Consider the following 23,027-nt stretch of genomic DNA (forward strand, 5'->3'; position numbering starts at 1 on the left):
CTTGTGACGCAACCAGTGACTACACCTCCTAGCCAATCAGTGACCGACAGTCTCCTGACATTGTATTTTCAGCCCCATTCTGTGCACTTGAAACTCTACAGTAGTAGGTTCTGAAGAAGGAGCTGGTCCTACTTTACCACTCCAAGTGGAAAACCCTTGTAACCTTGAGGCAATACCTTGGGGATATTTTGCCCTTATATGCGACGGTGGCATTTTAGGTTGTCCTGCAATCGATGGGTCGCTGGTTTGAGCTTCTGCCTCATCTGTGTCTGTCATTGTGTCCTTGAGGAAGACCTTTCACCCAACTTGCCTGCTGGTGATTGTCAGAACAGCCGATGGCGCAATATACAATCCAGTAGCTTACCATCATCATCGTGTGAAAGTGTGCTTGAGGATTTTATGTAAATGGTCTTTAAGTGTCCTGAAAAGTGCAATACAAGTCTGATATTTCATTCCATAACCACGTTGAGCTGCATTACAGGCAATAAATTGACAGCTAACAAAAATTCTGTTTTTAATATGGGATAATTAATAGTGGTAGCACATGTGGGCAGCATTTATGCTAACACTCCTTTGTGTACCTAAAATAAGGAATTCGTTACTGAAAGAGTTCTCTCTAATTCTGCAACAGCTTCATTCATCTAGTTCAGCAGGTGAATTAGAGGCTTCTGGCCTTGGATCTAAATACACAACAAAATGATTCATAAATTCATTTAAAGTTTCACTCCACCTTAGGTCACTGCATCCCCTCTTTGACCTTGTACCAAAACAAATGTTGAGGTTGTTTTTTGTTTTGTTTTGTTTTTTGTAATCTGTTATAGAAAATGTGTTCATAATAATTACTAACTGAATGTAAAAACATCTGGCCTGAAGCAAATGGTTAAGGCAAAGTAATAAAAACAGGACAAACGCTCAGGAGGTCAGGAATGTGTTTACGAATGAAAACGTCTTGGTGAAGAGTGAAAGATTTACATAAAACATAAACTCGGTCCTCTGTCTGTTCAATTCTGGGATCTCCTACCACATGCATATGTCCATGTTCATGCTGCTGTATTTCCATTGCCTTACTAAGGTATTCATACCCCAGATTATTTTCACATTCTATCACGTGACATCCCCAAATTTTGATCAATTTTTTCGGGTGTAGTGTCACTCTAGTGTCTGTACTGGACTCTATTCAGTCTGACACAGAATAGTCAATGCTCAGCCTCATTGAGTCAATGCTTTGAGTTATTTTTCTCTGCAGTTTGAGATGAAAGTCTTTTTGAATGTCTCTGCCAGCATTGCACATCTCGAAACTTCATTTCTCCCTCATTATTTTTGAAAAAAAGCTTGAACGTTTTTCACTCATTTTCAATTAGATTTACATTTGGACTTTGACTGTCCCCTGTATTTTTTTTGTGTGTTTTTAGTTTTTTTTTCCCCTGTGGAATGTAACTTGAATTTCTTTTTTTACAACTAATCCATGTGAATATCGGGGATCCTCTGTGTGGCTCATGTCAGTGAGTTCATGGTGTTCTGCAAGTATTATCCGCATGATTCAGATCCTCCTCCAACTTACATTCCCTGAATCCATGACATGCGCGCACTCACGCAGTCACTAACAGATTTGGATACAGATGGACACCCATGCTCACAGAACTTAGGAAGAAATAAACAGCCTTTGTCTCTACATAATATGGCGTCATGCAGTGTCAGTGCGCAGCGTCCCTCAGCTGTGATTGTTGAGGAAGAAGCTTAATGACCTATCATTAATGTGTGCATATATAATTTCCTCTCCTCCTTTACTCAACTCTCCAGCTTTTCTTTTACCTCCTTTATATGGATGTTAAACTCCTGACAACTTCTATTGTTAGACAGGTGATGAAGCCGGCGTCCCCGAGTGATGTTAATCACAGTTTCTTTTTCTTTTTCCCCCCCATACCAAGAACACAGAGTGCTGCCAAAATATTGTTTGGCAAATGACGAGAAGCAGCAATCTGAGACCTTAAAGCTTAGATCCAATCACCACAGTTTTCTCTCTGGGGCGGCAAGTTTCTGAGAGTGGCCCGTTACTACCACTCCTAAAGGAGAGTTATGAGATTTGGCAGATAGATGGCTCTAAATGAATGGCTTTCTGCTGTGTGCCATGCTCTAAATTTGCGTTTTATTGATGGTTTTGCCTTTTTCTGCGATCACAGGCAACTTTTTAGATCTAATTTTTTGTCTAACGTCTCTCATGCTGGAAATGTGAGACAGCCAGACAGGCAGGAGGCAGCGAAGGACACCATTCAGCTGGCATTCAGACACTTCACAGGAATCAAGTAGCATTTCAAACAGAACCCAAAGCACATCAAACACATGCATATGAGAAATACATGTGGGGGAAAAAAAAAAGACAGGGCAATAGTCATGCATTAAATAGCCATTTATGACTGTGCCAAATAAAAAGCTAAATTCAGCATAGTTTGTTTTTTTTGTCATTTATTGCATAATATATATCCCCACTAATTAAAATCTTTTCAGTTTAAATAACAGTGCCTGGTCTGTACTCAGATTTACAGAACATTATGAGAAGTACTAGAAAATATGGAAGAATCCTGTATTTAATAGTTTTAAAAACGGTTTATGGGAGAGTGGAGGTAGAAGTCCGTGTTATCTTTGGAATTTACAGTCTATTAAATTTGAAGTCTAACTCCAGATATATTTATTCCAAGCGTTCGCGCCACATCAGAATCACAAAAGCTAAAGCCGTAGGCAGCTGGAAGTGACGGTGAAATCTGCCGTGTGTTTTATTTGAACGGACCCCTGCTGTGTTGCTGCATGTCAAATAGCAGTGAACACAGTGTAGTTCAAACACTGACATCCATCTGACAAAACAGTGGGGTTCAACATGTCCACACATGTCAAGTGCTGTGATATTATAAAATCTATGGACTACATGAAGTGACCAGCAAGAGGTGGCATTGCAAATTTGCAGCAGCAAGTTCGGTATTTCTTTTTCCAAGACACTGATTAAGGAGAAAAATATATAAATGACTGTTCTTTTCATTTTTCAGAAACAAGAGTCCATCAGAGAAGGTTGGTTCATGGTCATGGTTTCCATCTCAGAGTTTGTTGCCTGGTCATAAATCATGAATTCTGCTCTAAAGATATAATCATTAGGAGAGACTTCTTCAGAACACCAGTGACATTAAAATCTCTAAAACTGCTCTAAATTGCACTTTATTTAATTATACTTTTGAATGTGCCGATATTTATTTATACTCCCACAGGACGGTAGTAAACATTTAATTTCAGACGATTAAATGTCTGAAATTAAGGACTTTAAACATCATGATTGAATTTCTCTTTATGATAAATCAAAATTCACCACAGCGATAAATAATTATGAATATTATTTCTTACTTACAAACTCTGTGTACTGTTTCAGCCATTCTTATCCAGCAGGTATCCAAAATGCTACTATCCAAACCATTAAAAAGTGTTTGACTTCAGTTCTTTTACAACCAAGTGCTGTTGCCCAGCCAAATAAGTAATTTTCCTGAACCATCTGCTGGATGGTTTAGCTAACAGTTCTTTAGGCAGTTTCCTTGAAGAATTGCATTTGAGGCACATCTATCAATACGTCTGAAGAACTTGGCCAACAACCAGTAGTTTTGACCCTTCATTTAGAGGATGTTACGTCTATAGAGCAAGTTCTTTCAGTCTGATGCTGGATAAAGAAAACTCTGATTGCAAAAAGCTTTTCAAGGTGTTGATGGAACAAAGTTCCCCCTCTGTGATGTTTAATACTATGTCGATGGATCTGTAGTGGCAGTCATTATTGAATGACTTTATCTACCTCTCCTCTATTTTTGGGGAATTATTGCAGAAAGTTATTTAGTTCATAGATAGTGTTAGAATAATTATGTATTGTTATCATTCTTACATTAGTTGGTTTACTAGTTTGTTTTTCATTCATGGGTTTAATATTCACACCCCAGAAAGGAAGAGTCTGTTAAACTGTGTGAATGACAAAACTTGCTTTTTCCCTAGACCTTGAAGCTGCAGCTGCTCTCTAATCTAGGGATACTCCTTAAAGGGCCTGTGTGTTAGTTCCTGTGTTACCTTTCTCTATCTTCTTTGAGTTATTACCTTTACATTCCATTCCTGCTCTGTTCTGTAATAAAAAGACTTGTTCTGATGCAGAGAGTCAGAACGCATGGTGAACACCTTGGAGAAGTGGTTTGCTATGTTTTCTCCTTCTGCAGAAGCTTGGTTGAAAACTCATAAACGTTGTCTGTGGTTCTCTTTTTATGTAGGTTTAGAAAATACCTATCAGATAGTTTGTTTTTTATTGTAGCATTCCTGATGAGGTTGGAATCATTGTTCTGTTGATGACCCGGTTTCATATGAACTATAGCTATTGAACAAATGACCTCGTGTTTACTCTAGAATGCTTTGGTATACAGAGGCCTTCATGTTTGTCTTGATGAATGCAGGACCTGGTCCAGTAGCTGCCAAACTTTTCAAAATCATCAATGTCCTGCCATCTTTTTTTTTTGAAAGAAAAACTTTTGTAACCTTTCTAAACAATTTGTAGGTGTTCAGCAATGAACATAATAATTGAATATGCTAATGAAAACCTGCTATGTCCCAGTATTGCCGTGTCTTACCTTGGGGTGAATTAGTTGGGATGATCACTTTTTAGACGATTGAATGCCGTCTTAAATTATTTTGTATCATAATTCTAATAGTGTGGTATGTTATAGCTGGGTTACTGAACTTGGAGGATGACTTTTGGGATATTAAAAGACCATCAAATATTTAGAGCGTACATAACTAAGCTCAAACAACAACTGGGGTGTAAAATGTTGAGTGCTATTGATAAGTAGTTATGATTATTAATAGTAAAAATCTGCCGATTGGCTCAGAAACTCAAAAGACAGATCTTTTCCTAGTCCCTCAATTCATCATACCTAAATACTATAAAAGCCTAATTTGTCCTGGTAACAACAACCATCTCCTGTGTGAAAATGAAGGACTTGCAAAGGAAAGGAAGCTGTATTTTCTATGACATATCCAGAAGTGTCTATGCTTCATTCAAGCTTCAAGACGAAGCCAACCTTTCAACGGATAACAGGAAGATTGAATATTACTGCCAAGTTCATTTATTATTATTTTTTTCCTTTGAGTCTGCCTTTTGTTTAAAAATGCTTGAAAACTGTTGAGTCTTTTAGAAATATTTTCTGGGAAGTATGAAATTCTAAAATTTGTTAAAAAATGAACTTATGGTTTTTGCTTGATCTAATATAGCAAGCTATTGGATAAACTCTGAGTATACTAAAGTCAGAGGTTTATAACACAGATCTCTGATTGACACATCTACAATGTTAGCTGGTTTTTATATCCGTTTAGTATTTCAGTTAGATTGTGGTTGAATAAAGTTTTATTTCCGCAATGCTACAGAAGGACATTGTTATCCTGTAAAGATTTTTATATTACAGTGAGCCCTCGCTATTTTGCGGTTCACCTTTCGCGGTCTCGCTGCTTCACAGATTTGCATTGTGTTCTGCATTCTGATTGGCTAAACAGTCTCTCCGCTACTTCTCTACCTGTGTGTCAATAACGTTGTAGTTTAATAAGTACACGTACGTAAAAACAGCTTGCCAAATTTAACATCATTGATGGTGGCAGGTCGGTTTCTAAGAACCTTTTTGCCCAGAAGGAAAAAGAGCGACAACGGCTACCGATAAGATGTTCTTCTCCTGAACAAAAACACCTGCACCGTGGCTTTAGAAGACAAAAACATGACGGGGCGGAGTCAGGATGTAGCGGCTCAGTCAGAAGAGCAATGAAATACACGTGAATCACCATTTGTCCAACTGCACTTTGTATTTTTTTTTTCATAATTATTTTTTCCTGTTCTAATCCAATGAATCGGGTCGCTGTGCTGATCTCCACAATTTGAAGCCTTCACTTCGTATTGATGATTAAAATTATTATTTGTCTGTATAGTAGTTATTTGTAAAAAAAGAAAAATGTTTATACAGTAGTTTTATTTGTTAAAAAAATGCTTGGCCCTGTAAAAAAAGATTTTGTATTACAGAGTATTTCATTGTATAATAATTGTTAAAAAAATAAAGATTCTTACTTTGCGGATTTCGCTTATCACAGGTTCTTTTAGGAACGTAACTCCCGTGAAAAACGAGGGATCATTGTACTGCTAAATACTAAAAAATCATGCCAATAATGTCTTCTAGTTTAAGGTTCTGGAAAGATGTCTTTGCTCAAAACGCATCCATTTTCCGTGCTTCAGAAAGAAGTGTTTCAACTTAACACCAAGTGTTTGATCACAGAGAAGAGTTTTGAAGTGCTGAATGTGAGATTGAGCTCTCAGAGAAAACCAGAACGCTTGCAGCACCACTCCAGACCCTGATGCACAAATCCTTCCTCAAGGTGTTTTTGTTTCTCTGAGGTTTGATTTGCCAGTCATGTAATCACACATGTACGTCTCTCTTTTGCAGCTCATTCTCGCTGTTTACGCCACGATTTGACCTCCATCCTTCCTGCTTGCATCATTTTCTGTTTCATTGCAAACAGACAGCACTTTGGCTGCTTGCTTTTTACTCGCCGTCTTTCTGGGAATCGTTTCAGCCGTCGGGGTGCTTGGCTTTGCGGCCCACGTAGCTGCTGGGCTGTTGGAATATTTTATTTATAAACCTTTTAAATTTGCAGATGGTCTCTTACAACGCTTGTGAGAAACATGGTGGTTTCCCCTGCAGCTGTTGACCCCTGCCAGGCCCACTACCAAGAAGAACCACAATGGAATAAGCGACAACAACAAAAAAAAAAAACCATAGCCAAATACTTCAACTACTTAAACCCTGTTCCTGTAGTCTAATTGGTATGTGCTAAAAAAAACCCATTAAAGCTTTTCTGAACTGTTTCCATCTTCAGTTTGCGTTTAATAGTGTGAAACCACCACCAAAACGACCCGTTCACCTTAAGCATCGGGTCCTTGTAACATCAAATAGAAGCTGGCTGGACGACCTTAAGGACCTGCTATGCACACAAAGTTCAGATTAACAAAAAGCAAAGCCATTAAGAGATATAAATACACACAGGACGCCAGTGTAAAGAATATAATACAGAGATAATTTTGGAAGCTGTTACTAATTGAGTTTTTTGTTTTAAAGCTAACAAAGCTGTCTCGGTTCAGATGGGGACCAAAATTGCAACTAGAAATGGCCTGAACCAATATTAATATCTGAATCAGTCTCAATATTGAAAAAAAAAAATAATCCAGATTGCTTATAGTGACAATGTACCAATTCATAAGGGTTAATTTAGTCCAATTCTGTCTTCTGCTCCGAGCAACTTCAAGCTTTAACTATATATTTTACATTATTTTTAGAATTCCTAATCATACTTTCTGAACCCATACAAGGTTTGTTTCTGAACAAACCCGCTTTCTCAAAGGAAAGCAGGTTTCCTTTCAGACTACATGTTTGACCCAGGTAGTCGACCTGTTGTTTTTGTCAGTTTCTTTATTTATTTTACATTGTCTATCATACTGATAATTACACTTACTGAACTAGTTAAAATTCTGTGGTTTTCACATGTTTGGCCAGGCTTGTGAAGCTACTGGTGTATTTAAGTGTGTTGTACTGGTGCAGAGTTATTGAGTAAATTTGTAACTCAGTACATCTTTGTCTGCGTTGGTGGGGGATCAACTTTTTTAAGTCAGGTCAGTGCTGTTTTTCTGTATCGGATTGGCATCAGCCAGTGCTGTACCTCAGATATCTGTGTCTGTCTCGGAAGTGAATAAAGTTTATTGGTACATACTGATTGCAATATTTGCTCCGTTTTCAGCTGGTCTTGTTCCCTTTCACGTTTTACTGTGTCAAACAAACCAAACCCCTCAGAAAAACCTTCTTACCTCCTCGCCTGTGGGGGCACTGCAACAGCAATCGGTGAAGAAACGACACAAAAACTTTTGAAGAAACTTAACTTCTGTTTACATAAAATGGAGTGGCATCAGATTTTAGCGGTGCCACTAAGCTGTTGCAGATTTTCTCTTTTGACTTTGGCAAAAGCCCACGAGCCATATTTGGAACAATTTTGGTTGTTGTGCGGTTAGCTGTAACAAGTTTTAGCTCTCTGAATACTTTTGCTAGCCCGTCAATGATGATGTTACTGGATTTAACACAAATTAATAAAGTTTTTAATCAACTTTCTTCACTTTGGACTGCCAGTAGCTGCCAAGAATAACGTGAAATTAAAGCAGCAAGTGAGAAAGTGTTTCCTCGGCTTGTAGCAAAGCAATTCCTTTCACAGTTCTGCTCTGCCAACCGAAGCTGCCAGTAAAAAATACAATAAATTAAGCCATATCAGAAGCAGTGGGAAGAAAGAAAGCTGAACATGGCACTCTATGAAGGCTTGTAATGCATGTCATTTTCTGGCCCCGTGTGGTCGAATGTCCTCCCATATAGATGACTTTCATATTCTGTTGGCCGCATTTCATCCGCCGAAACACTTTGAATGTGTTTTTGAGTGTGTAAGTAGTGTTTTTTGCGTTTCCATCCCAGATTTTCTTGTTTTTAAATAACTCTCTGACACTTTGAAAAAAAAAAAAAAGTGTTGTTTAATGGAAACTGTGCAGAAAAGTTGAGAGTTGAAGCAATGAGAGAAATTTTAATGAAAGTATTATTGCCTCTTAAGAGCCTGATGGATGTAGCGTTCGGTTAAAAATTTACTTTCTGGCTTGTAAACTGAACAAATTTGGCAATGTCGTGTTGTTTTTACTATCCAACATTAAACTGGATTAAATCATATCGACAGTACTAACTTACCTGCAAATGAATGCATGAGCAAGTAGGAGCTGTGCTTCAAATGAGAACCAACAAAGACCAAAGACTTTAACTTTGAAGCCTGCAAACAAGGTTTCTGGGAGCAAATTTGTTGCTTTCACCTGATTTTGTGGCAACTGATGTAGTTTATCATAAGTGAGTGGGGGGGAAAAAAACAGGATAAAATATATGAAATGTACTGTACAAAATAGGTTCGACATACCCAACATTTCTTTGAGCGAATCTGGCTTGATGACCAACGAACAACAGAAATCATGCTAACTAATATCTGGGAAATTTATGACCCATGTTCATTCTGATGATGTTTTTGCTATTTTTTTCATAATTCATTTTTATTTATGGTTTTAGTTGTTTTGTGGTTTTTATTTGAATCCTTTCTTGTACTATAGAGTTTCTGTTTTTACTTTAAATATTTAAAATGTCTTCCAGTTTCAGTGTGGTGTGTTTTGTACAAAATTAATTTGAATTAATTAATTAATTTTGTTTTAATTAATTTAAACAAAATTTCTTGGTCTTTGAGAGGTCAAACTCTCATTAAACCATAATCATCATATTGGTTGAAAAAGGAATGAAAATGACAATGTCATCATTTATCTCAATTTCTCGGACAATTTATTGACTAGCAAAATTTGTCTTTATCCACTTGTTCCAAATGTGATCAAATGAATATCTGTGGATGGTTGTTTGGATATTGATTAAGGTTAAATTTTCCATCTTGAATATTTCTACGTATCCAACCAACAATCCACTGTAAAAAGGATTGTGTTCAGCCATTTTCTATTATTTTTCTTTCTCCCCACTTAAAAGGCCTTCAGTAGTTATTTGTCAAAAGAAAAAAAGTTCAATGATGATGTAATTCCTAAAACCAGGTTCATGTTTTTGCACACGTCTCTCCAGCAAATATATGCTTTTTTTTTTACTTGGTTCAGTGAAAAAGCAACATTTATTTTGAAGGCAACATCTTCTGGCACCATTTTGAGCAGGCTCTGCTCTGCTCTGCTAAAAGATGCAAGATATGATACAAAATGTTAGCTGAGGAACTGATCCAAAATGTGGATTTATTTTTTTTTTTTTTAAGAAATTGTGTCAAAGCCCAGTTTTCAAGCACATAAAGAATTTAAATATTCGAACTTCAAGTACTTGAAGAACTGGCAATTAGTTTAAAAAAAAAAAATTGATGTTGCATAATTAAGTTTAGTTTTCAGTTGCCAGAGGAAGAAAAATGTAAAAGTTCCAATCTTATTATTAAATACAAAGAACTCCACGTCAGTATCTCACTGAAATATAATCTGGACTCTCTTCTGTATTGAAACAGCAGGATTTTATTCTTAAGGACACACCCATGGTAGATGTGCCGCCTCAAAGCAACTGGAGTGTTTGGATGTTACACATCAGCTCAGTATTCACAGATAGGAACTTCATGCTTTGCTTCCATTTTATTTTCATCCAAGAGCCGTGTCTGTGAAGAGGAGTATGATGTGGTTTCCAGAGACTGCTGGGGCTGTTTGATCTGTCCTCTACTCCCCATCACATTTGGAGGCTCATCTGTATTCATTTTTAGCTTTTTTTTTTTTTTTCTTTTTTTACCAGTTTTCCTCACTAATGCATCCCTGAAAGATCTCCTTCAGAACTCCAGTTCTTTGTTGAGCCAATACTGTTTCAATGCCAGGTGGGCTGTTCAGTGCAATCTTTAGAGGATATATGAAGCTATATTAAAATCAGGCTTTAGCCTCTTTTAAAAACTTCAGAATGGCAAAAGGTTTACATAAAGTATCTTGCAAACACATTCATTCCCATTGTTTAAGTTTTGTGACCTTACATTTATTTTACCTATTTATAGATTCTGCAATTCTCCCTCATTGATTTTTTTTTTTTTTTTAAATTAAAACTTTTTTCTGACCTTATGTAGCCATCATAGTGTTGACTATTAGTAGCAAAGCACTGAGTCCCTTTATCTTCTATACATTCTTGTGAAAAACCCACCCTACTCACTAATATTCTCACAAAGCATTTCTAAAAATATTTGAAAGAAAATTCAACTAGAAACACCTAGACACAGCAAAACAGATTTATAACAGCAATAAATAATTAGAGATGATGTATGATTTTACATGAGTTTCACAATTACCATTTTGTATTGGTCTATTCAGTATGTACATTCCAATGAGATATACTGTTGTAGTTGTACACAATATGAGAGTATATATGAAGACTTTTTTAGTAAGTGTGTATAATGGCACATATATTCCACTGTTCTTTACTGTCTTTGCAGACTTTCCAAAGTTGTGGTTGTTTTTCCAGTCGAGCTTTCAGGGTCATCTGCCTTGCAGCATAAAATATTGGAATACAAAGTCATGTTCTCTCATTATTCATCGGTTCACACCCTGACCCTCAAACTGTTTGATCTTGCCTCAAAACCAAACAGGTGGTTGCTGCCTCCTCGCAGGTTTGAAAAAAAAATGTAAATGTGTAAAACATTTGTATAGCGGTCCTGCATAATGAATTATTGGCTTTTTTTTTTCTATCTTGTTTGATTGCATTTAATTAAAACATGTTTGAAATTAACTGCAGGCTAAAGCACGCCAACTATTCAGAGCTGCTTTTTCAAACTATTGAATCCTTCCATCCGTCTGTTGCCACATCCACTCTTTTTATTTTTTATTTTTATTTATTTTCTTTTTTTCCCCTTCCTGCCCAGTCATGTACATGGTTAGTAATGGGGTTTGTTTGTTGCTTTGCTTCAGTGTTGAATTGAGAAGAAGCAGAACTTGTCATGTGGAGGTCACACAAAACTCTAATTAATAAATATGTTTTGTGGACCTGGAGAAGCCCCCCCCCCCACACACACACACACAAAGGGGATTTTGTTTGTGAATGGAGACAGAGTATTGTGTAGGTCTACATGTGAAGAAATAAATCACATTTTGTGGACCGTCAGTTTCTGTCTCATCTATGAAATATTTTGAATGTTTTCACAGAAGCTTTTTACAAGTTTGAATGGATTTGGTCATATTGATCGTGACGACAGTCAAATTAAGATTTGAATGCCCTATATATATATATATGTATCATGATTAGATCATTGCTGCACCATTTGAGTAATGTTTCAGCCAATTTTACCTGTGGAATAGTTGCGAAGTTCTCATCGTGAATGCTTGGACCAGCCTTTGTCATGTTGGTCTGGCAAACATGTCATGTTGTAAATCCTCCTTAGGTGTGAGTGTGTACTTGCATGGTTTTGTCCTGTCTGTCTCTGCCATGGACTGGCGACCTGTGCAGGGTGTACCCTGCCTCTCACCTGTTGACGGCTAGATAGGTACCAGCACCACTTCTGATCCCAATGGGATAAGGATGTAAGAAGATGGATGGATGGATGGAAATGCCTAAACTGTCCGATGTGTAGGAAGGAAGGCAAGTCATTGAGCATTGACACAAGGGAGAAGCACAATAGTGTTACGGGACTAACACTGCTTACTCGATTTACTTAAACTTGGTGAGCGCAAAGTTTAAGTTTGTGTTGATTAGGGGTCACCAAACATTTACAACATTGAAGCCACAAATGCAACATGAGGCTTCAGCAAATTTGCAGAACTCGATATAGAATATTACTGTGTATTTATGTATTATTGCTGTGTAATTATCTAAAATGCCGCTCATTTAGCAGCGCTTTAGACATTCAAATCATTGTAGTATGCTAAATCATCATTGTTCATTCAAAATCATTTTTTGGCCACCTGGCACTTTACACAAAATACCAGAACCAATACTGTTACTTAATGTAATGATGTTTGACTTTAAAAATGACTAAAATAGGCTGAGAGATGATGGCAAACGGGAACTAAAAAAGCTTGAAGGTGACACATCAGGTGCAACAAAGTCCTTTAAAAATTAAGATACTCATGGTGGATGAAATTGACAATGAAATGGTGAGAGAAACACTTTTTTCCAATAAGAGAGAGCCTTGAAGTAGCATTTCATGTTATTAAACTAGAACACACTCAGTGTTGGTCTGCCCTAACTGGCCTTTTCTCACCTTCACTGTAGCTTAACTTAAATTTGCTCACTGTTGCAGAAAGCAAAACTTTCTGGATGGGGAGACAGAAACAAGTTCATATCATCTGTTTTGTTCTTAATATGCAAGAGTCATATTGCCTCAAGTGCTCTTTGAAGCTCTTTTTGTAATGTAGGTCTTTTTGTTGAGCACTAATCATCTTGATTCATGCGTGTCTCTGTTGTTGTTATCCAAATATTACTATTTTCACATAAAGGTTGGGATTAGACGAGCTCCCATCCTCTGCTGGCAAAACAGCCCGTCTATTGGAATGAAAAAGGCTTAGAGACATAACTTAGAGAAATCCAGAAGCTCCTTCCTGCTTGTACTATAGAGTTGTAAATGAGTTATTCAGTTTGCATTAAGTCTTTACATTCTGAGGAATAAATAAACCCAACACTAGCTTAGTTCAAGGGTAATCTAATTCAAATTCTCATAGAAATATTTTACCACACACTTCAAACCACAGAGATATTCACTCCTCTGCCACCTTATGAAGTGGCAGAGGAGTTTGTATGAATTTATTTTCATACAAACTGCTAAGTAGTCAATCACATGGCAGCAATGTGATGCATTTTGACCAACTTTACTCAACACGTCGGGAAGCGTCCAGTATTATCGGATGATGAGATGGCAGACACCTGGAGTCAGTTGTAGTCGTCATTCCAAGCCACTATATGGCGCTGTGATCTAGGCATGTCATTGAAACGCACATGTGCTTTTGACTTTTAGCTTCCACCTCATTTAGAAAACTGTAATCTACCTCCACTGAACCAGGTGCTCATGTAACGCATTCCTTATCAGAAGTTTTTAAACTGTACAATTTAAGTAGTACGGCTCGGAACAATGCTTCCCGCCATTGTTTTTGCCATCTTCCTGAACACACTTCTGCTGGTCGGTGCTCCCTAAAAAGTTTCACTCTGAGACAAAGTATCAAAAACTGCCGATGTGAGAGACTCCAGTCATTGGGGAAGTGGAAAGCAGTGGCTGGTTACAGTTTCACTAAAGAGCAGCTCAGTGTAAACGGAGCCTTGGACACGAAAACAGGAAGGAGAAATGGACTTCTTAAGCAGGAGGCTTGTTTTGAATGATTTGTGAATTTTCTGCCTATTGAAGGACGGCGTCCCAAGATAAAAGTAATTATAAAGGTTTATTGCGCTAACATTTTGAATATGAAGTTTCAAAATGTCTGATTACTAAGGACTGTAGAGACAAGAAAGGGTTGACATGAGTCGGAGTCTAGTTCAGTAAGTGATATCTAGTATGTCAGGTCAGAAGCATGAGATGCATAAAAATTGTCAATACTGGAAATGACTTGTGTAATTCCAATATTTGCTAAAACATTTAAAGCTGTTAAATATGTTTGTTACATCTACATTTTAGTTTGTACGGATTAGCCCTCAAAAGCATTTGGTCAGCTTTCTTTATATATCTTGTTCTAAATTCTTGTTTTGCTGCAGAAATCATCGACCAATCGATGCACTTGCACTTAACATTCTCTGTAAAGCTTGCTGTTATTTTCTGAAATTGACTCCCATTGCTAAAATGGAAGCTCCTGCCCAGCTTGGTGTTTGCTGATTACAAAATTGATTATGCTGTACCCAGATGATTGCTCTCAAATCTTGTAAGACCAGAGAACCCCGTTGTGCTTGGAAGAGCGGCGTTAATGGCGGCCGCATTGATTTTATGGTTTTATGCTTTCTGTCTCCTAGTTCTTTTTTTTATTTTTTATTCTGTACGTGTTCTAGCAAGGCACGCATTAGAAAATATCATGCTGATGATTGCGTTGACATTTTCAAAACACTGAGAGAATGGCTAAGAAATACGTTTGGCATATTTATGAACCAGTGAGGATGTCTTTCAGTTGTATTTTATTTATTTAAAAATGGCAATTGTTAGCTTTGGTTGGTGTTAATTTAAAATGCTGTGGACAGACTTAAAATTCATCCTATGCAGAAATCAAGACAAAGTACAATCTGCGGGTAGCCACTCACTGCCTTTTGGGGCTGAATACTAAATAACAAGATGAAAACCTTCTGTTGTGTGAAATCTTTGCTTACTGATTGGTATAGATCCACACCAGTTCTGATAGCAGGACATGAATTCAGTCCGCCCACTCTCTTTCTTGCTAAGGTTCCACTTCAAATGTGCAACTCTTATTGCACATTTGCGTCTCGGCGATAACAAGGTGTGCCTGATTTATTGAAGCAGTCAAAAAGTGTGTGTGTGTATGTGTTTCAATTTGAGTGAACCTCATTTTGTCTGTTTCTCTCATGGGGTCCGGCCTATTTGCCTTCCAGCAGAGTCACATACTTCTGTTTTATCAAAAACCCCAGGCGTCACAAATCAACACTGAGGGAGACCATTAGTATTATCACAGAGAAGAGAAAATGGAATGAAAGGAAACCAAGGACACGAAATACCTCGAGTCTATTGCCTTGAGTGGTTTTCATGTTGTGGAAATTCTCCAACCGTTGCTGCTAAACACAGCTGGGAGTTCTTGCGCTTATTTTCTTTTGGTATCAGATTTCACCAACATTTATTAGTAGCTAGTTTCTGAGAGTTGTTTCTATTTTTATCTCCAAAACACCTTCTGATATGTTATGATTTTTCAATGTACTTTTCAGAGTTTGTAAGTCGTTTAACCCCATTGTATGAGTTTTGCAGCCTACTACCAAATGCTAAAATAAACATAAAAAAAACAACTATTTTTGCATATTTCCATCGATAGAATGAAGGTTTCATCAATCTTTACAAAGTAGATTTGCCAGGGAATAATTCTGTTCAGTTCCAAGTCTCCTGTCTCAAATTTCAGTTCTTAAAGTGAAGGTGTATGTAGGGATTAGGAGGTCAGGAAAGTCATTAACACAAGAGTCAGAGCAAATATATGAGAGCACTAACTTGGGCCCTTAAGAGCCCTAACGAAACGAAGGAAGGTCAGAAAACTGGCGTAAAGTTGAGCTGGAGGTGGCTGAATCAAAACAATGTACTGCTATTTGAAGTCTAAAACTCTGCTAGCATGGCAGAGACTACCAGAGTTGATCCTTAATTACCTTTTGTAGCTAGTAGGGCAAAAGTTAAAACATTGTTTTGAAGTGTTTGGCTACAGGACAGATCAAAAGAGACAGGCAAGCTAGCATCCTGAAGCTAACTGTGCTAGCGCTAAGGTAGTTTACACAACAAAGGAGCGAAAAAGTCGGATAGCATGAGCTAACATTAGCTGTGTACATGCTAGCTAATTACAAATGCTCATCATAACTGGCAAAGTTTCCATACCACTCAGTGTTCAGTCAACATCTCCATCAGATTTCTATTTGTCTAATGTGGCTAAAAGTAGTAAATATTAGCCAAAGATGAACCTGTACAGAAACTGAGTGTCGGCACAGAAACAAGTCAGAACCTGTGGCAATCTACCCTGCTGAATGGACATTAACTCTCCTATGAGGCATGCTGTCCACTGTTTGGCTATACAGGGAAGTAACTTTTGAAATTCAATTTATTTATTTATTTATTGTCTAAATGCTGTTGAATTGCCTCCTGTTTTTTTTTTTTTGGCAATGATCAAGTTGACATTCTTTGACGTGTAATCTGTATTTTCTTGGAGGAAAGTGGATTCTGCGCTGCTGTTTGTATAGTTCGTCAGCATTCTGAAGTATTTGCATCAACACTGTGACCTGCTTATTGTCACTCCGGAGCAACATCTGCCCTGGTGGGAACCTTATCCCATATTTGGATCCTATTTAGGAGTCAAGCATGGCACTTCTTTCACTGTGACTGAAACTCTTCCCTTGAATGTCGTCATGATTCAGTAAGTGACTCGTTTTGTGTCTCAGTGATTCTTGAGAAGAGGGACTAAATGGCTCCTATGGATAAAGCACAAAGTTCGAATAAAATATACACAAAATAAACATTTTTTTGAATATCTAAACTAAACTAACCTGGGCAATGTGAGCACAACAATGTATGTTTTCATGGTGTTTACTGAATATTTTTTATTTTAAACCTTAAAGTAGGTGGATCGTGTCTTTAAAATTCCTTGTCCTGGAGCAGAACGCAATACATTATAATAATTCAAAACAAATGAAACAATACCAAGATAATATATCATGACAATTAAGTAAAAGTATTCAAATAAATAATTCTAAAAGTATTAATAAATTTAATTAAAAATCATTTTTATATATTTTTCAACTCAAATGAAATTTGTCCCAAGTTTTTGTCAACACAGACATAAAAAGAATGTTAAAAAAATTCAGGCATTATTGGGGGCATCAGAACTTGAGGACCCCATGAACTCTTCCTTTGCTAAGAGGGCTAAGCAGCTCTGGTTAGCTTATGCTATTATTTAGTTTTTTCTTCTGTTTTATTACTAAGTTGCTCATTACAACCATGATGTGTCGACACCATAACTGACAATTTACAAAATTTTGATGACATTTTTGAAATACATGCTTAAATTTAGTGAACTGTAAAGATTTCATGGACCTGATGAGCTACAATGTGGCACCAGCACCTTTAAAACAAGATCTGATTTTGTAATTGAATAAGGAGTATATCCTGTCATTTTCCATTAGCTATTTCTAAAATAATTTAAATTAATTGCATTTTGTCCAATCACTTCACATAGGAGCCTGTTCTCAATAGAAACTCTCAAAGTTAAAGCAAATGTAATCTTCCCGTGTCTCTCAAAGCTTACAGCCGTAACAATAGAGGATTTTTGATGCCAGTAAACAAGGCCTCAGATATATTCTTTTATTTATTATCTCAGAGATAAATGGCTTTACACTCCTCCACTTCAGAATGCGTTTGTCATAGATGTGCTGTTGAATACTAAACACAGGAACCAAGAAAGTTTATTACAAACCTCACCTGGAAAATGGCAGCGTACCTAAATATAATGTACCTACAGTCTCATTTAATTTCAAGAGCAACTCAATACTCTTAGTAATACATTTAAATATGAAAATCTTTACCCATAGACATCAGAACGGTATTATCATTTATGAGAGCAGGAACTCCCAATGTATGGCCAGTGGTAAGAACTTCAGAATAAAAGTTGAAACTAGATGTTGGAGCAGGTGCTCAGGTTGCCTGGAGAGACTGTCCCATTCAAGTTTAATGAGTGAAAGTGGATCCTGTGAAACGGGCCTGTGGTGTGGCAGCTGCAGAGGAGATGGAGCAAAGGTTCATGGGTAGAAACGCAATGGAAAAGAAACAGAAATAGAAATCTTGGTTGCAGAGAAGCACGTTGTAGATATTAGTTGTTTTATTTGTCCAATGCAGTTTAATCTTGAAATGTTCATATCTGTATAAAAAAGATACTGAACCATTGGTTCTCATTGAACTTATCTAGTTCAATAAAGGTTAAAGAAGCATTTAAATTAATGTTACTGTAGCTTCTCTAAAATTTTATATCTTTTCTCTTTTTGCCCTTTCATATCTTTAGACGCCCAAGTCGGTTTGGTGTTCTCCGGGGGGTTAAGTGATGTCGCGTGATTGACATTTAAATGGGACATTTTTCCGCTCGCTGTCATTTGGAAAGTACTGAAGCATTTCAGTGATCTTTCAACTCTATTTCTCGCAGTCTCTCTCATGTGAGAAATTTAATTCTTGGTCTTTCTTGACACCACATCTTTCATCTACATCTTTGGCTTTTTCAGATTTTTTTTAGTTTCCTTTTTTAAAAGGTTTTGTAGGAAATTGTCTGGCTATTAGTATGGTGTGGATTTTTAGGTTGAACATTTGTTCTCTTCTATTACCACTACAAAAGCTGAAATAAATAAGCCTTTAAATTTGCCATCATTGATCAAGGTAAAATGGATATATTTGTAAGATACTTTATTAAAAAAATTTTTGGTATCCCTGCCCATACACAGAAGCCCATGATAAGCATTAGCTTTGAGTATATGCTTCTTGAATTACATTATATACTTTTACAGCATGAAGACAAAAGAAGAAAATCTTAGAGCAGGTTATTGAAAAGTATAAGTCAGGGGATGGATATAAATGAAATCTCAGGCCCTGAACATTCCCTGAAGTTCAGTTAAATCTGTTATTGAGTAATATAAGAAATATGATCCATGTGTAAATGCATTTGAAAAATAAACCATTACTGTAACCCATGTCGATAGTTATCATGACTGGAGTTTATGATTGTAAAAAAAATAAAATATCTGGTGGTTTCACTACTTAAATTCAGAATAGCGACGGTGAATCACTCGAATATGTTTTCAAAGCAGAAGTCGTGATTTCTTACGATTGGAAAACCATAAAGAAAACACAAATTTTTTTAATAAAACCAGCATTTAAAAACCAAAACCACATGGACATGTTATGTGTTTAAAAAAAGAATATTTTTTAAGGTATTTACTGCATCTTACATTATTATAATAAAAACTGTCATGGCTTTTCCAACTTGTAAAATGAAAGCCCCGACAGGTTCATGAGAAAGCGGCTGGAAATGGAAGCGCCTCATTTTATAGGCAATTATTGCAAGAATTTGACTGGTGCCCACTTTTGACAGTTGGAATAAAATCAGAAAAGAACTAAATGAGTTTTCGGCTCACAGAATTGCACTAAAGCACAATCGATCAAGACATTGTTATACAAAACCTAGTGCCCAGTGGCTGTGAAGTTGCATAATGTTTTAGCACTTGATCGGTTGAACAATAAACTTAAATTGCTTTTGATTGGCAGCTTCTGTGTTGTATTTCCCCTGCTGTTGGCTTGTGTAAGAAAGCTGGTGTCAAAGCACCAGTATGAGGTTTTGTTCACATACAAATCCATGTTGGAGACAAAGTAGACCCTTTTCCATTACTGGGGTACTTACACTTGCATTAATTTGACCTACTTCTTGTCTAACTAAGCGTACAAAAACCAAACACCATAGATTCAAACATCCCATTAAATTTTAAACCATCTTTATTGAAAAGTCTATCAGAAGTTTGACAAAACGAAAATACTGCAAAACCTTGAGTTTAGCTGTTGTGAATATACTACAATGATCAATTTGTCCAGTGAGGAGGACAAAGTAACAGTATCTTGGATACTACTCAAACCAGGAGTCTACTAAGAGATTTAAAAGTACTCCCAGGAAAAGTACTCTCTGGCTTTTTGTCTGCTTTATCGATTTGTGACAATTTTGTTTTATTAAAAAAAAAAGAAAAAATAAGCAGATTGGGCTACATTCAGGTACATGTTGTAGTTTTGCTCAAAGGAATACTTTACATTTGTAAGTCATTTTAAAACATGGTAGCAATTAACAGAAGTACCTGAATGTCTCACTTTCTTGTCCCACTTGCGAGGGATTTACTGTGAAATAAATAGCTGTGGAAGCGTTATGCTGGTGACACCCACCATTTTGTCCAAATCCTCCTCACAATATTGCTTTTGTCCGAAGAAGGGAAAAAAAAAAAAAGGAAATGGAAATGCCACACATGTGGCGAATGGCAGAAGTTAAACACTGATGCACAATGAAACACCAGCTAAAATCAACAATTTAGACATAACTCCTTTTGCTCAGACACTGAGAAAAGAAACTGGGCCGTAGGTAATCATTTCAGTAAAGCCGTTTATGATCCCTGATCCTAAAACGCAGCAAAAAGATGAAATAAAATTCTATGCTTGTGATTGCTAGGTTAAAATCTGCGTTGTCCAGCAACTCCAGTGCAGTTAATAAACAATTTTCTTCTTTCTTTTCTTGCATACCTTAGGTAATGTTGGCTGCATCCTATTGGTCATTGCTGGCACCTGCAATTGACATGGCAGAGGATTCTGGGAAGTACGGCTCATTCGCCTTCCTGCCGGTGGCTGTGGGATTCACACTGGGAGCAGCTTTTGTTTACTTTGCTGACCTGGTGTTGCCCATGCTGGTAAGAATCTCATATTTGTCTGAAAGGCTTGTCGTTGACATGCACTGAAAACACATTTTCCATCAAACTGACCGAAAGGACTGTCCTTGGGTAAAGTACCTTATGCTTGGCCACGTTCCCTAGCAGTACACATACTGAGAAGTTTCTACAAATAGTTAAAAGTTTTCTGAAGTGAATCAAAGTTGTTGTTTTTTTTAAAGTACCAAAGTACCTGGATCACTCTTGTGTGTCTCAGCTAATTACATAATTGGTTCTGAGAGCTGTTGCTCTTCAATGACTAAAAGCTATGCGAGAAACACTTATGGCCCAAGTGATGGTTATATATTTTTTTAGGGTTTGAATCAACAAGGACTTTTTTGCTGCTTATTTCAGGAAAATGTAGCATTCAGTGCTGAGTTTGAGGTAATAACTTCCAGAGAAATAAAGCAGGAGAGAGGTGTTAGAAGCTGGTGAAATGAGAAGTTTCCTCTTGGACTGCCCTGTTTTTGAAAGATATCAGGAATGTTGACTTTTATGTAATGAGAAAACTCATTACATTCAAGGACAGCGCCCTTCAGCGTTTGGGCGAGTCTCTCCAAAAGACTTTCGTCAAAATAATTAGGTCATTAACAAAACTGTCTGTCAGGATTGTGTTTTATTCTGGTCCTGGACCAGAGGTGGGTGTAAAAGTAACAGAACACAGATTCTGACATCCCTGCCTTACACAAACACAACAAATGAGTTAATACTGCGATTAAAAATAGCAGTATTTAAGAGACCAGGGCTCTCATTTTGAAATATAATCGATACTTAAATGAATCTTATAAACTGAGGATTATAAGATTTTGGCACACAAAACCCTTTTCCTTTCTGCTTTATTTCCGCTGCTTTCATGAAGGCTCAGAATTAAAGCTGGGATTCATTGCTTCAAGTTAAAAAGACAAAAACAGACATTTTGGGGTGTAGTTTGACTGTGGGGGGACAGAAAAGGATGTTTGGAAGGATGTTAATGAGGCATTATGTAAGCTGTTGCCACCTGCGGTAGCCAGAAAGCCAATTACCTCTACAAACTTTGCAAAGCATCTTAAAGACTGACTCATTGTTTATGAGGAATGAAAAAAAAGCTCAGTAAAGCTTCCCTATCTACACAGCAAGGTAATAAATGTGCCAGATGGGAGAAGTTAGCATTATCTATTTAAATATTAGCAACTTCCTACAGGAAGTTGCTAATATTATGGCCTCAACTTCCTGCAGGTACGGACTGACACATGGCTGTAAGAGAACGGCTTCATAGTGTATGGGAGAACCAAAAATATGAAATACAGAATGATAAAGTGGTGAGATGACAGGAATTCCTCATGCCCACAGCTAATATGTTCAGCAGCTAAGAAATTTGTGGCTGTGACTGAAAAAAACAAAACAAAACAGAAGTAACATCAGAAAAAACTTTATAGACGCTACACAGTTCAGTGTCAACAAATGATGGTAATTCAGGGCGTCAAGAAGTGACTGTCTTTAAAATTTTGGTTCATGTTGAAAATACAGACTGAAGTTATCAAAAGTCAACCAGAAACTTGGTGTTGCAATTAGCCTGCTAGTTTTTAGGAACCAGAACATGTGATGAAAAACTATAAATACAAACACTGGACAGAATTACTGCTAAATATATTAGCATAAAACAAATCCCTATTTGTATTAAAACCGTTTTCCAGTTTCCAGTGTATGTACTTAACAAATGATGTTAATTCAAAACCTGAAGAATTTAATAACTAAACATTTTGCTTCAAGTTGAGAACCCAGACTGAAGCTAAAAAAGTTGACCAAAAACTAGCCCTACTTAGCCTGAACATATGATTCAAAACTGCAAACACAGACACTGGCCCGGTTTATCACTAACTTATATTAGCATAAAACAGATACTTATTTATATTATCATAAAATCTGTTTCAGGTTTGTACTTATCCTGCTCCTGTTATTGTCATGCTTTCACTAATTATTTGTTCATGTCTGTTGTGGAACCATTTTTGATCCCAATCATAAGGCAAAGAAAAGTTCAACTTTAACAGCCAATTTTTACTGGACACGTTTTGTGGAAATTTGGAAAAATAAGAAATGATAATACCTTAAGGTTCTGTCTAAAAACATCCCTTTAAAGGGAATCTGAATCGTTTGGTTTGGTTTAAGCAAGGCAGAAAGTTTTCTGTGCTGCTAGTTTGAGCAGGAGAGAGCAGCTGTTGCTTTAAGCTCCTGCAGTCACACAGATTACATGAGGCAGCGGACCAAACATGACGT

At 37.0% G+C, this 23,027-nt stretch overlaps 1 protein-coding gene across 3 annotated transcripts in view; it reads left to right on the forward strand.

The window, feature by feature from the left end:
- Nucleotides 1-23,027, forward strand: part of LOC122823660 (zinc transporter ZIP11-like) — a 160,215-nt gene that overhangs the window by 9,622 nt on the left and 127,566 nt on the right. For 2 of the 3 annotated variants that reach the window (XM_044103515.1, XM_044103514.1), the window contains exon 4: nucleotides 20,598-20,756. The exons of the other annotated variant lie outside the window; for it this stretch is intronic. In XM_044103515.1, coding sequence (XP_043959450.1) covers nucleotides 20,598-20,756 — 159 coding nt within the window. The remainder of the gene's footprint in view (nucleotides 1-20,597; nucleotides 20,757-23,027) is intronic. 3 annotated transcript variants of the gene reach the window in all.

This window comes from Gambusia affinis, linkage group LG20 (assembly GCF_019740435.1).
Source record: "Gambusia affinis linkage group LG20, SWU_Gaff_1.0, whole genome shotgun sequence".
Lineage (NCBI taxonomy): Eukaryota > Metazoa > Chordata > Actinopteri > Cyprinodontiformes > Poeciliidae > Gambusia > Gambusia affinis.